The sequence below is a fragment of the Scophthalmus maximus genome, chromosome 10, assembly GCF_022379125.1.
Source record: "Scophthalmus maximus strain ysfricsl-2021 chromosome 10, ASM2237912v1, whole genome shotgun sequence".
Classification (NCBI taxonomy): Eukaryota; Metazoa; Chordata; class Actinopteri; order Pleuronectiformes; family Scophthalmidae; genus Scophthalmus; species Scophthalmus maximus.
The window spans coordinates 12,545,156-12,559,504 of NC_061524.1; the positions used below are offsets into that span (position 1 = coordinate 12,545,156).

The 14,349-nt window shown below is 41.9% G+C and overlaps 1 protein-coding gene across 27 annotated transcripts in view; it reads right to left on the reverse strand.

The window, feature by feature from the left end:
• The window catches only part of LOC118283604 (neurexin-1a), a 231,974-nt gene that overhangs the window by 106,139 nt on the left and 111,486 nt on the right, over nt 1–14,349 (reverse strand). For all 27 annotated transcript variants that reach the window (XM_035605752.2, XM_035605794.2, XM_035605776.2 and 24 more), the window contains 3 exons: nt 14,011–14,201; nt 13,212–13,385; nt 9,229–9,348 (listed from right to left, as the gene is read on the reverse strand). In XM_035605752.2, coding sequence (XP_035461645.1) covers nt 9,229–9,348; nt 13,212–13,385; nt 14,011–14,201 — 485 coding nt within the window. The remainder of the gene's footprint in view (nt 1–9,228; nt 9,349–13,211; nt 13,386–14,010; nt 14,202–14,349) is intronic.

Genomic DNA, 14,349 nt, shown 5'->3' on the forward strand with positions numbered 1-14,349 from the left:
AGACCACAATTGTTTTCTGAACCTTCATCCAATGGGTTTTTTACTGTAAGAATGACAGCGGAGCTATCCTGACCTCAAAGTATCCGTTGTAACCCAAATTGTGATCTTTCCCTAAACTGAAGAAAAGGTGTTTTTTTGTGCCTAAACCTGACCAAACCTTTGCCAATGCACAAACAAATAATGTCACCCTGTCAATAGCCATCCAGTCTTTCTAAAGGGCACGTACAAAGAACTTTTTCACTGTTCATTTTGGAGGAAGTGTTGACAGTGAATTAGGGTTTCGTCAGTCCAATCAGTCTACTTGGATAAATGTCATCAGCCAATGCTGCATTGCACTGGGCTAAGTTACAGTGCACTTCTCAAAAAGTCGAGCCACAGACTCAGTGCTGCACTGCTGTGAGGCAAAAACAGCCCATCTGCAACAGGACCCCCTGTAGATGGACCTCACAGGTCTAATCTCACCTACCTGTGTCAGCTTTTAAAATTTCACATGCTCAGCAGGTAAGTGGTATAATCGCCAAAAGCAGAGCTCGGGTACGTAAACATATACTTTACTCCTTGAGTAGCAGTTGCATTTGTAGTAATTTACATACATTTTGCGGAGATATATTATTTTACCTCATGTTGTTACTGTCATGCTAACGGTGACTTTCCTCGTGTGAAAGATTGTTCCTAGTTCTGTACTGGAAACTATGCATTATTTATTCCAAACTCCACAACAAACAACTGCTTCTTGTGTCGCTGTCACCGGGAAAATCTATTTTTTTCTCACTGCAAGTTTTGATTGCAGTGTCCATCAGCATCTGAATTTGCAGTTCAGTGAACTTTAATTCTAATTTTCCCCTCAATTAAATCACGTCTGACAGTGAAATCATTTATGGAATTCCAACAGAAGTGATCCAAAGTTTTTATTTATATAGTTAAGTACAAGCAAGCAATCTTGTTTTTTTAAAAGGGATGTTTGAAAAGTCTTGCTACAGTTCTCCAGAGTGTCATGTTCAATAGCCTGAGTTTATGAGATAGGGGAATATTTGCAGTGTCAGTGTATCACCCAGCAGGGTAGTTTAGCAGATGTTCTGTCTTCGAGTCAACACTTTAATTAGTATTGTGTTTTGGAGAAACAACAGCTCCTTATTTCCTGTCAACATGCCCCCCCGGGCTACCAATTAATAAAAAACACCTCAAAGATTAGGTTTTCACCACTGCACTGCAATGAGCTTGAGATGAGATTCCTATTACAACAGAGATTACAACCAAGACGACTGCATGTGCGTCATGCTCGAGCTCCACTCTGATCCGTCCACGTATTCTTCACAGACTCAAAAACGATGTTCAAAATCATATCGTTTACCACTGTTCTAGCTGGACGCCTTACACTTCTTAAATGGAGACATGTATTGCTGCCTACCCAGAGCAGATGGATCAAGGATGTATTACACTATAACAAGCGAGAGGAGATTAGATTTTCTCTGAAAGGCTTATTGAGAAACTTTGAAAAAACATTGTCACCCGTCCTTGACAGGGACAAAGGCCCTTACTCCTACCCCAAACACACACACTCGCACACTTACACATGCAATACTTTGGGTTTTTACTCTCATTTTTTGTTTGTTTGTTTGTATTGGTGTTATCAATTTTGTAATTGGCTCTTTTATTGTCTTTATTCACTGTTCTTGTTGCCTAGTTGCTCAATGTCATCAGCTGTAATATTATTTATTCACTTTTACTCTGTTTGAAATTATCACGCTGAAGGTCCTTAATGTGACAAGTGATACTCATTCACTATTAGTCTGGATGTGGGTTTTTTCTTACCTCTGCTCTTGGGGCGGGAGGGCATTCATATACACCATGTTTGATTCCTTTTTTCTTTATGTACTATGTGAATTAACTGCAAAACTTTGTTTGCCGTTCACAAATTACCTCATGTTGTTACTGTCATGCTAACTCGTGTGAAAAGATTGTTCCTAGTTCTGTACTGGAAACAATGCATCATTTATTCCGAACAAATGACCAATGCCGCAGGAGATTGACCGAGTCCGACGCGTTCACACCAACAGGAAGAATTCAGAGACACCCTGTGTCGACTGGGTAGAGCATTCAGGAGGCAGGACATGGCGAGAAGGCCGCTGAGGAAAGCAGTGTTTTTGTTTACAGCCATCAACACGCCCACTCACTCACTGTGAATTTGCCGGAGACTTTCCTGCTGTATTCTCACTCTGACATTTCCCAGGAAAGAGGTCTGGCAGGTGAAGTTCCAAAAAATGGCCAGAGTAACATTTGCAGACATCAGCCGTCTCACATACAGCGTTTCAAGAAAATGTCAGGACTTCACCGCATCAAAGCAGCTATGATGTCATACTGTGTACTCTGTACTAATGTCACTGTGCCAGCATTAACCACAGACATCACATCATAATTGTCTTGTGTAATTGTGTCACAGCCGTATTCTATATTCTACCATCAGTCAAGCGAACCATCGAGTCAAACTCACAAGCGTTCCGTATTCTTATCCTACCAAGCCAGCTAGAAGATGCCAGTGATTCTGCACCACTTCCTGCAGAGATTTCACTGCCTGGGTAAAGTTACAGATGTGTTACAGCATCCACGGTGGGAGGAAAAGCCTGGAGACCTGGTTTCCATGCCAACAGCCTCTACCCACATATGGCCACTGCTTCCTGGTACAGAAACCCATTTAAATTCAGACACTCAATCAGCCTGAGGAAATTATTGAAAATAATGAGGACGGATAGTGACCATGAGTTAGACGTAGAGGAAGAATAAGTGAAAATAAAACGAGGAACATAAAAAGAAAAAGAGGATGGAACTACAAAACCTCCTTAAGTCGCTCAGCAGTGATAGAAATCTCAATGACCCAGACAGCATCCATTTGGAACAGCAAACACCATTTATGGGATATGTGTAGAAATGAGAGCATGTAGCTTCAGGCACGCACGCACACACACACACACACACACACACACACACACACACACACACACACACACACACACACACACACACACACACACACACACACACACACACACACACACACACACACACACACACACACACACACACACACACACACACACACACACACACACACACAGTACGATAGAAGGGAGAGTGGATCTAGACATAGCATGACTGCAAATATATAGCTGATTTCAAACAGTGATCTTCCTTAAGAAGTAGTAAGCTTGTGAAAGATACTAGGTTACATATTTTACTTTGAGCTTCAGTTGACAAAACATGCTTAGTCACTTCCAAAAACAGCTGAGCACAAACATTATTCAAACCGCAAAATGGTGCATTTGTTGGGGACTATTTTCAAGCAGCAGATAAATAAACATGGCGCCCCGGCCAGAACTGTGCATGTGCGACTGACTTAAAATAAACCGCAGTGCTCACGTTCATGAAGGAACCTGCCAGTGTGGTAATAGTGCGGTTCAGTGATGTGTTTTAATAGTTTCTGGAAAACAATGGAGGTCATGGTTCAGTGGAAAAGCTTTACCACGCTTTGGAAACATAGACAATACTGGGATTTGGGATTTGTCAAGAGTAAAATAGATAATAATAGTATACAAATACCATACTTATTCATTAAAACCATCTATACATGTAGAGTATATCCACAATTACTCCTATAATGTATTAGTTCTACATGTTATATGTATACACAAGGTAAATGTTCATTACTTGATCTTCTATTTGTGTTTTTTGTAAGAATTGAAGAAAGAAATTGAAAACTTTCTCAAACGTTAACTCCCAATTGTCGTGTGGTTGTACGTTTGAAAAGCTCTCTGCTGCCTTACAACAGATCAGTTGAGATCTACATTGGGCGTGCTGTAATTCTTGTGATCGTGTGTGCGCATTTTTGTGAGAATGGCCACTGAAGTGAATACACAGAAGCACTTAAGACTGATTCTCTCATATCTTGGGGCACAACGGTTGTTCAAAGCCAGGCCAAGCATTCAAAACACACTGAAGCTCAAATAGTTTCAGACCCATGGATTTCTTTCGCTGAGCTGCATTGAAACAGTGTGACATCCATGGCAAAGGGAACATTACTTCCATGTGACAGCAGGCTGTTTACTCCAGTGCCTCACATCCCCCTGGCCTCACTACTGGACTGGGTGTCCCCTTGTATTGATCACAACCAAACTAAGTGGCCTATTCCTTGCATGCTGCTGCAGAGGGATGGAACAAAACTGTCTGGAGTACTTCCTGCCTCTGTGTGTGTGTGTGTGTGTGTGTGTGTGTGTGTGTGTGTGTGTGTGTGTGTGTGTGTGTGTGTGTGTGTGTGTGTGTGTGTGTGTGTGTGTGTGTGTGTGTCTCAAATATGGAGGTCTGGCCCGACTGTACTGAAACCCAAGTGCCCTATTTTATAAGACAAAAAGTTCCAGGGACATGTCTTAAGATTTATAATAGGCTAAACTGGGACAAATGATTAATCATGTGATATGTCCCAGACTAATTTGTCTAAAGAAAATCAGACATACAAGGAATATTAGCAAAACTGGACCCCCTGATGCATTGCTACTTACAGCACATAACTTTCACAGAATTCACCAATCTGCAAATTGGTAATGTTCATTTTCTGAACTTTCATTTCTTGCCTCTTAGCGGGTGCAAAAATAGTATTATTATAAATAATAATATCGGTGGGTTCCTCCGGGTTATAAAATAGTTGTCTTTAGATGACCTGAAGATGAGACCATGACAGATAAATTATTATTTTACTTTACACGACTGGTGTCTACAGTAGATATTGAGCCTAGGGCCCAGACGGACTATTCTCAAGGTACAAAGACACTGGAATTAGCATTGACTTGGACACATTACAAATCAAACAAGGGTGGCTCATCTTTGCCCCCTGGGCAGAGACAGTGGATACTAGAGCCAGGCACAAACTCCATTGTTGATACAATATTGACATGGCACTAATAGCTCTGGCTATAAAACTGGGAGGATGAGCAGCCAGGCGAGACAGACATTGCGTGGAGGCGAGGCATGCCCCTCGCTACAGCCTTTCCACGACCCACTTTAGCTCAACGGCAAACACCATTCTGTTTGTCTCTGTACATTACTCTCAGATGCTTCAGCACTGCAGGCAAACTCCCGCAGGAAGTCTAGACTGGAGATTTAAGAGGGTCCCCCACATACACACAAACACGCAAACCAATACTCGCTGTGCATAGGAAGTTCTGTTCACTGCAATACTGCAATAGTAAATCTAGGATCTAACTAAGTTTTCTATATTAGGAGGGAACTTGTCATTTTTTGTCTGATTACCGCACGCACGCACGCACGCACGCACGCACGCACGCACGCACGCACGCACGCACGCACGCACGCACGCACGCACGCACGCACGCACGCACGCACGCACGCACGCACGCACGCACGCACGCACGCACGCACGCACGCACGCACGCACACACACACACACACACACACACACACACACACACACACACACACACACACACACACACACACACACACACACACACACAAAACCTGGTGTGGTTCACACCAGGTTGCATTCTACAACCCATTTTATTCTTAACAACATCAAAAAAATGATTATAGTGACGAGAGCAAATGCACACTTAACACCCTTCAAAGCCGTCTTAATTCATTTCACATGCATGATGATCTGAGAGGAGTCTGATTCATCTTGGCCGCACCGCTGCTATTATTATTATTTTTATTTTTTTTGGGGGGGGGGGGTTGTTATACCAACTGTAGGCATGCAGTAGGCATAATTGGTTCTATGAATACATATCTACCGTTTCCTCAGTTCGCTCAAAGAGAAGGAATAAAAAACATCACAGGCACTTCACTGGGATGAAGTGTTTGGTAGATGATGAGATGATGTGAAGATTGTTTAAATAAAAAAAAATCGGTGCTATCATCTTGACTTTCATTCTGAAGTGAAAGGTGCAGCGCTGTACGGAAAAGTTGAAATATTTTTATCATAAAACACTCAAAGCACAGGCAAGAAATGATGGATTGCTCTGAAAAATGAAACCCAGAGCAGAGTCTGTGTGGTTACACGCAATGCATATTCTAGATTGTTGAAGCTGTTACGCTGCCTCCCCCAGAGGACGGAACAGTTGAAACACAAAGCCACGTGCGTTTGGCCACGATTTGCATTGCAGTGATTAAGAGGACGCTACTGTATGATCACTTTTCCTTTTCTCTTTCCTTCATTGATAAAAAAAAAATATGGCAAGTCAAAAAAAAGGATTTCCAGAAAGCCAAAAGTAAATCGTTGGTACTTGTTTGGAAGGAGTTATATAGTCATATAAGATTGATGACTAGTCAGCTTTGGGGATTATCTCCCAAGATGAATACACAGAATTTCAGATAGCGTATTCACTTCATTTATTTTACTATTAATATAAATGCGCAAATATTCTGAAGTCACAACGTATTATCATCTCGGCTCAAACGTCTTACAAGATACCTGCACACTGTTTTCTTAGAAGAAAGGACCCGGGGCTGATATCTGTTTTAGGTTCGTTGTCATTAATTAAGTAGATTATTATTATCATTAAGTAGTTCCTTTTTGCCATAATTGAAAAAGTGCTTGAAAAAAAAAATGAATTGCAAGACACCATCACCTACAGTACAGTTTATGTTTTCTTTGGGTGAAGACTGAGTGCACTGGAGTTGTATCTTGTGATTACAAACCAATTATAACCTGCATGAAAAAAAGATTACATTTTGAATTCATATGAGTTGGAACGATGGAATGGTATTGTTCCATCAGACATGATATCAGTTCCCTTACGATTTGTGACTGACAGCTGTACAATTCATCCTGGCTGTAAATGTTATGGGGCCAGGGGCTGTGAAATGGAGTTTTTCTCCTTGTGAGAAGGCAGGATGCCAAGACTACCCACTAGAGAAATATCTGGAAGTGCAGCGAGCTTCCCATGAAGGTTCCCTTACCGGAGACACATTGTCCTGTCGTAAATTGACTGCATTTCAGTTTATGCAAATATATCTGGTAAAGAATGATATTTTTCCTCCGGGACGCTTCTCTTTTTCCTTCTACCCCCATGACAATCCATCAACACAGATACAATCCAACTCGCTCCCGCTTCATTTTCCCTACTCATAGATTTTCTTTGGCAGAGTCCGGCTGTCTCGTATCACTATACTGAGAACTAGTTCAGATCACGCTGTCTCGTATCACTATACTGAGAACTAGTTCAGATCACGCGTAGTGAACGACATTTCTTCAAGACAAAAATCTGCTTTCGTGGCCACATATGGCATCCCCCAGGCCTGCACATTGATCCGTCCCGTTGTTTTCCTTATTGTTTTGCCAGATCAGCAGGAATAATGAGACCAGCTGCAGTAACTGGACTCAGCGGGTGGAGCACTTTTGGTAAGATATAATATATGCGTACATGTCCTGTGAGCCGCTCTTCTCCCAGCGCTGAAACAAGCTCTACGGGCCCGCTCGGCATGAATATGTATGACAGGAGGGAAAGGAGAAAAAAAAAAGGACGCTCCTAACTGTACGTCTCTTCACAAGGAAGGTTCACGAGGAGTTCGCCATCAAAAATATCCCTTAACACCTCGCGCAGGAGCCCCCACACCTCTGTTGATCCAAACGTGGTTTGAGGAATGAAAGGGAGAGTAAAACGAGCAGAGGAGGGCTGAGATCAGGACGAGCTACACTCAAGCCCACACCTCGCGGACAGAAGAATCCTTTTAGTGTTATCATAGGCTGCAGATATGCTCAGGCTATGAGGCAGCGCAGGGAACTATTAACACTTTCTCTCGATAACAAAAGACGGGTCCTTATCGGGATGGTGGACGTGACACCGAATGCATTAACATTTATGGCGCTCTCTCCTTTTGCTTTTTGTGTCATCCTCTGAGTGCCCACTCTGATCCTCTCTCTTTAATGCAGTTCAGCAGTTTGCCCATTCACCCCTTACTGTGTGAACCGCTGCAGAAGGAAATAATGACCACACAAAATCCCCTGTGCATGTTTGGCAGAAGAAAGTAGCCCAATTTCTAAAAGCAGAGCAGACATTACCCCAGTTCTCCCAAAAGCTAAACATTAATCAGTAAATAGTCCCTGGAACAAGATGCCCATTTAACTCCCTTTAAGAGAGATTAATATCACAGCACTTTTAAATTGCAGTTTGAATTTTGTATTGTGTTTGGGATCGTGGGGACTTGTCTTTCTTATGGGGGACATCTAAATTATTAAATTCTGAGAGGAAGATAGAGTATGTTTACAGGTCATGGTAAGGAAAGGTTAGGTTAAGACTTGGATTTAGGATTATTAGAATGAGGTTTGGGTTAGGTTTTAGTCGGGATGGTTAAGGTTAGGGTTAGGGTCTAGGGAAGGCAATGAGTGTCCTCAAAACTATAGAAATACAAGTGTGTGTGTGTGTGTGTGCATGTGTGTCAATGCAATACTCAACAGGGTGCATCCTGGTAGCATTAAAGTGCGTCTTTTGGTAAATGTGATTTATCTTCTGGTTTTTTTTTGCTTGTTTGACTTGTTGTCGATATTTTATTTAGAAGAACACAATGTTTGTTGCTCCCTCTAGTGGCGCATCTCTGAAACTTTAATGAGCTCTGAACCGTCAGCCAGATGTCAGAAATGTGGAAGCTTCCGCCCTTCAGAGCATCATCAGCTGCCGACCCCCCTCCTCCCTCCCTCGCTCAGTAAAGTCAACATGTTCTTTATTCCCGCAAGTTACAACATATCAGTCACCAGAAACAGTCGGCAGCACAGTGTGGGCCATTACCTTGTTTGATCTGAAAGTTCGCAAAGGGAAATTATGTAATAGTTCTGGCAAACACTGTGCTCCTTAAGGACGCAAACACAGGAAACATCAATGAGCTGAAAGAAGGCTGCTCAGTGAATGCACAGGATAAAAATGGCCCTCCTGATGATGACAACACCCACCTTTAAACAACTCAACACCAAGATTTTCCTGGACGTATTTAATTAGCAAAACAGATGGAATGAATCATGCATCTAATGCCATAAGATGTGTAAGAGGGATGTCATCTTGTGTGATTCATCGAGGCTTAAATGAAATGAGGAAACCCGTCACTTTTGTGTTATGAGGGTCTTTGCAAAGTCGATCGACATCTACGTTTACTATGTAGATTTCTGACTCTTATGAAACAAAAAGTTACAACTGTTTGGACTTGGAGAATTAAGAGGTGGAATCCTACCGTCATTACACAACGGCCCTCCGAACGTTGTCATGCTGCAGTCACAGCTGAAGCCCTCCCACTGCTGAAGGCACACTCCCTGGTTGGCACACGAGTCCTCCTGGCACGTAGTGCTGGGGCCTGGATGTGGAGACAAGCAGCGACTTGGTGAGCAGTGCTTCATAATATGACAGGCAGCAAAGTCTGCAGATTGAGTCTGCAGATGAAATTAAATGTCAGACACAAGCATACGGACAATTGGCCTCTGCAAACAGAAGCATACGCAAGACAAACGGATGAAAACACACTGTATTTAGTCAATGAATTTGACTGTATTTAGCAGACAGTCATAAGAAAAAGCCCACACGTTAACAGCCATAATAGAAAAAACATTTACGGTATTAAAAGCAGTTCAAATATGTTTTTTACTAAGTATTTTACTTAATATTTCTTGATTAGTGTTACGCCACCAAGTAAAAGGTGTATACAGTGAACAGTACACTCTGTGCTGCGGTTCTCGTTTCCTCACATCCGGGACAATCAGTTGGACGCAATCACTCGGACAACCATGTTACTAGCAGCTACTGTATGACGAGGTCGCAGTCTTCTAAGCAGTAGGATATGGAGTTATCCATGTGCTTGTGAACACCGACGTAACAGTGCCTCTAGATGTACTCAAAGTTATGAAAGTGTTTGATCTTCATGCTTGTGGTGTCAGTCAGTCAGTCAGTCGTTCTGTCAGTCTGAGCTGATATCCAGTTCAGTCTACCGCTGTGAAGACCAAGACGTCAGCGGTAGTCTTTGTGTGAAGTGACGCCGAGTTAGTTCATGTTAGTAGAATGGCAGGGGTTAGCTTGAATGAATATATTTACATATATATGTTTAATGTATATGTTGATGGGGTATTTAAAAAATGTAACAATGTTGGTTTTGGATGATTTACAGCACACTTAAGCCTAACCCTAATATTACCAACATCTGGATATTTGAAAAACAATTATCACACATTCAACGTGAATAACAAAAGACACTGCTACATGCATGAATGCAGCACTTCCCTTTACAGCCATAATTTCCCATGTAAATCCGATCTACATTTTATTGTTTATTTGTAGTTTAGAGTAAGAGTACCAACGGGGTGAGCTGCTCAGCCTCAGTGTAGCTATGGTAACTGCTTAATAGTTTAAGCATTTGCTGTAGCCCACCCACGGCTGAAAAATGAAAAGAAGCAAAACGCTGGACACAGTGTACGCAAGAAAAAAAAGAGGCTTCATGATTAAAATGGCTCTGAAAAACACATCTGATATAATGGAGAATGCCTGCAACTACATATCTTTCACATTAGAATTTGTCTAAGTGCAATGGGTCCCAATTTGACTTTATTTGACTTAACAACTTGTGTTGGAAATATGTCTAGTTAATATAAGACAAGAAAAAATTAAGGTACACAATCATACATTTCATTGAGGCTTTCCTGTTTCTGCAATGTTTTCTAATTTATATATATCTATATATGACATGAAGTAGAGAATAATTGATCTCATAAAGGACCAGTGTGAAGGATTTAGTGGCATATAGTGGTGAGGTTGCAGATTGCAACCAACTTGATATTGACTTCAAGTATCATAACATAAACATTTGGTTTGTACATTCTGGCCTCGAGAAAGCTGTTGTGTTCGCACATTCCCCAGAGTTTGCTGTTCACATATGATGAACGCAACAGGAGACGGTCCCAAGTCTGACGCGTTGACACCAAGAGGAACATCTCTGGAGCATTCTGTGGTGTCTGCAGCCGGCTCTGATAACTCTGCTGTGGAAAGGTTTCTTTTTGTTTGCAGTCATCAACACGCCCACTTGCTCGCCGTGAATCTCCCGGAGATTTTCCTGCTGTACTATGACTTCAACTCACTCGAATATTCATCAGAACTTTTTTACTGGGGGTCTTGTAGGAGAAGTTCAAGAAAATGTCCAGAGCAACATGTCAAGACTTCAGTGCATGTCTGAAAGCAGCTTGTGTAGATATGTAGGGCTGAAATTATGGAATAAATCCCACTAACTGGACCTTCAATTTGAAATTCATGATAATTACAAATTCAGTAATATAATGTAGTAATATTGCTATTTGCATATAAGATGTATCTGAACTGACTTCAATTAGTTAACAGTGCTGCTATTTAAGCCTGTTGCTAAACACTTACGTAGTAAAGAATGAGACCATAGCAGGAAAAAGGCTTTGATAAACATATATATATAACAACAACGATTAGTTTTAATGTGGAACATAAAAGGAGTTTAAATTAAAATCAGTTTTAAATTCATGCAGGAGAAACATTATTATTAAGACTAATATAAGTCATGCAAAAATATAATAAACATGTACAGTATGTGAACAATTAATGAAAAAAAGCACACACAAAATGTAACAAAAAGAACCCACCATACAGTATGTCAGTGCAAATCAAAGTATGACCCATAGACTTTGATACAAGATGGTAATGATACTTGTATTCCTATGGAACAGAAGCCGACTCCATATGGCTGGTGGGTTGAAAGGCAAATTAGGCAGTTATCTTGTTCAGGGAGATGCAGAAAGTGTGGAGGTAGAGACTGTGGAGAAGTTTGTGTGGGGGGGGGGGGCATTACAGATGCAACGAGGGGAGGGATACCAGACGCTGTATCAAACAGACAAAACTATCTACCTTGCAAGTCAGCTCTCATCAATGCAACTTTTGTCGGCACAATAATAGGAAAGGAAGAGGCAGAGTATAGCAGCTGTTAGTAAAGCACCACGCCGTCAGAGTCGGAGTAACAGAGACACACACAGTTGAAGCAGGAGAGACAGAGAGAGGAGTGAAGTGCTGGTTTGTTTGTCCTCAGAAAGAGCCAGAGGGGGGGGGGCATCGGTATCTACAAATGTGTTTAATGGAGGCCAGGTGAAGCCAAACTGTAACATTAGCCTCTCTAAATGGCCTCAGCAATATCAAATAGAAGCATGCAATTGTTAAGTCATTATTGTTTTTAGGTAACAGTATTTGTCCATGGTGGTCAGTAACTTTTTTTCCCCCTCTCATGCATGTTCTGAAATGATGCCTGCTTTATTCAAATGCTATTCAGCAACTACATGCTGTACCTACTGACTCCATCACCACAATCCCATTAATTTGTTATCTCAGAATCCACTTTCAATTGAGAGGGACCATTGATTATGCCTGCTATACAAAGAAAACTGCGACTCCGACGGAGCCGCACAGGGCGCGCAAGGCTCGATTACATTTGTAATGTTGGAACGTGAAAAAAGATCAGAAGTTGAGCGATAGAAACAAAAAAGAGCAGATGAATTTGTGAAATTTAACTAAGTGAGTGACAATGAAAAATAAATCAAATATTGTCACTGGATGCGGTGCACACATTGGACTGGGCAAATGATATTCATGCATGCAACAAAGGCTTCATACATAATTCAGAGGGATTGCTCCTGGCAAACTCTCAGATCCAGCAAGCATGCACAGAGCAAAACCGAAAAGGGATAAAATGGGAAATAACACAGGCAGTAAAAATATGGCAGAGAGAATAATCAGATTATGGGCAAGTGAAACGGAAATGATTGCCTGTAGAGGAGTGTCAGAGCTTGATGCATTCTAACTGAATACTAACACGCTGCATGGATGTTAAATTACGTGCCACAGGTTGGCAGAGTGGGTGTGCCGCACAGTGAAAGAGCGGCCTTGTCGGACAAAGTGCGAGAACGGGGGGAGACCGAGCTGCAGCTGCTTGTTGTCGCAGTGACACCCAGGTTGTGTGATAATGAGAGGAAACCAAGAGTAATCGATAAAATTAAAAGATTTTTTTATTGTTATTTATTCAATCTGTAAAGTGAAATTAAACATCTCTTTTTAAGCTTTAGACCAAAGCTTCAGTTAAACATATAGTCAAAAAGTTTGACAGCAACTAATCTCCAACAGAAGAGATTAAGCTTCTTTCTTGGGAGCTGGGAGACCACTCACCTTCACATCCTCTCTCTATCTGCCCCACACAGTCCAGAGCGTCTGACATCAGGTCTGGGAGCCGCCCGTTCAGATCCACCGAGGCCAGACAACCTTGGAAACCCTCCTTTGCGTGCACCAGCTTGGGCAGCTCCTTGAACATCTCCTTAGCCACACCACCAATGTATAGGTTACCTGTAAAGGCAATGGCAAATATGACAATACTGACCTCTAGTGGACAGAAACCATTGCACAGATCTTAAATCCTATATACGCTTTTTAACCACCTACATTAAGAGGGCTGAATTTATAGGTTTTGGTTAAATTTATTTAATGAAACGTTGTTTGAAATGTTTTAGTGTACACGGAGCAAAGCTGGGGGTTTTATTGATATCAGCTTTCCTTTAAAACACATTTTGTCCAGCGCATTATTACAGCATTTTTCAAGGCAGAAAAGGAATTATGACAATATTCTTCCAAGTGAAAATTATATCTACTGATAATTCTTTCTAATTATGTTTTCACAAGGTTGGTCTTTTCTATGAACTCCCAGCTTCACACACACACACACACACACACACCCCCACCCACCCCATTAGTGTTGGCTACTGAACAGACATGGGGTTTGAGTTCTTTCTCAGGGGTCCCTTGGAGGCTGTAATAAGTGAGGGCCAAGCTTTGCTTTTCCCCTCCAAACCCAGAGGGTTTGTCCCGCTGCTGCAACCTTTCAGCCACAAACCTGCTGTTCTCACCTCGAGGCCACTGCTGCCCCCATTTAATGAAATCCAAAAAGAGATATAAATCCACTTTGCCAACGCACCCTTCAGGTCCAGGTTTTTGGCTCCTGTGGTCGTCTGCGTGGTGATCTTGGTATCAATCTTGACAGTGTGGAGGTTGTTGGTGTCCCGGGAGATGACGACGTTGTGCCAGTGGTTGTCGTTCAGGGGCTTGTTGGAGTTACCTTTGATCAAGTGGGCTCCATTCCCCAGGTCAGACACATAGTGCAGGTAGCTGCGACCGGATATTGAACAACATGAGAGGATGCAGCCATGGACACAAATGGAGGGACATAAAAGCATTGGCATTATATAAACTGTGCAGATGTGTGTAATTGGCAGTGTCCAAATTACTCAAAGGTCTAATTTCAAGGTTTTAATAG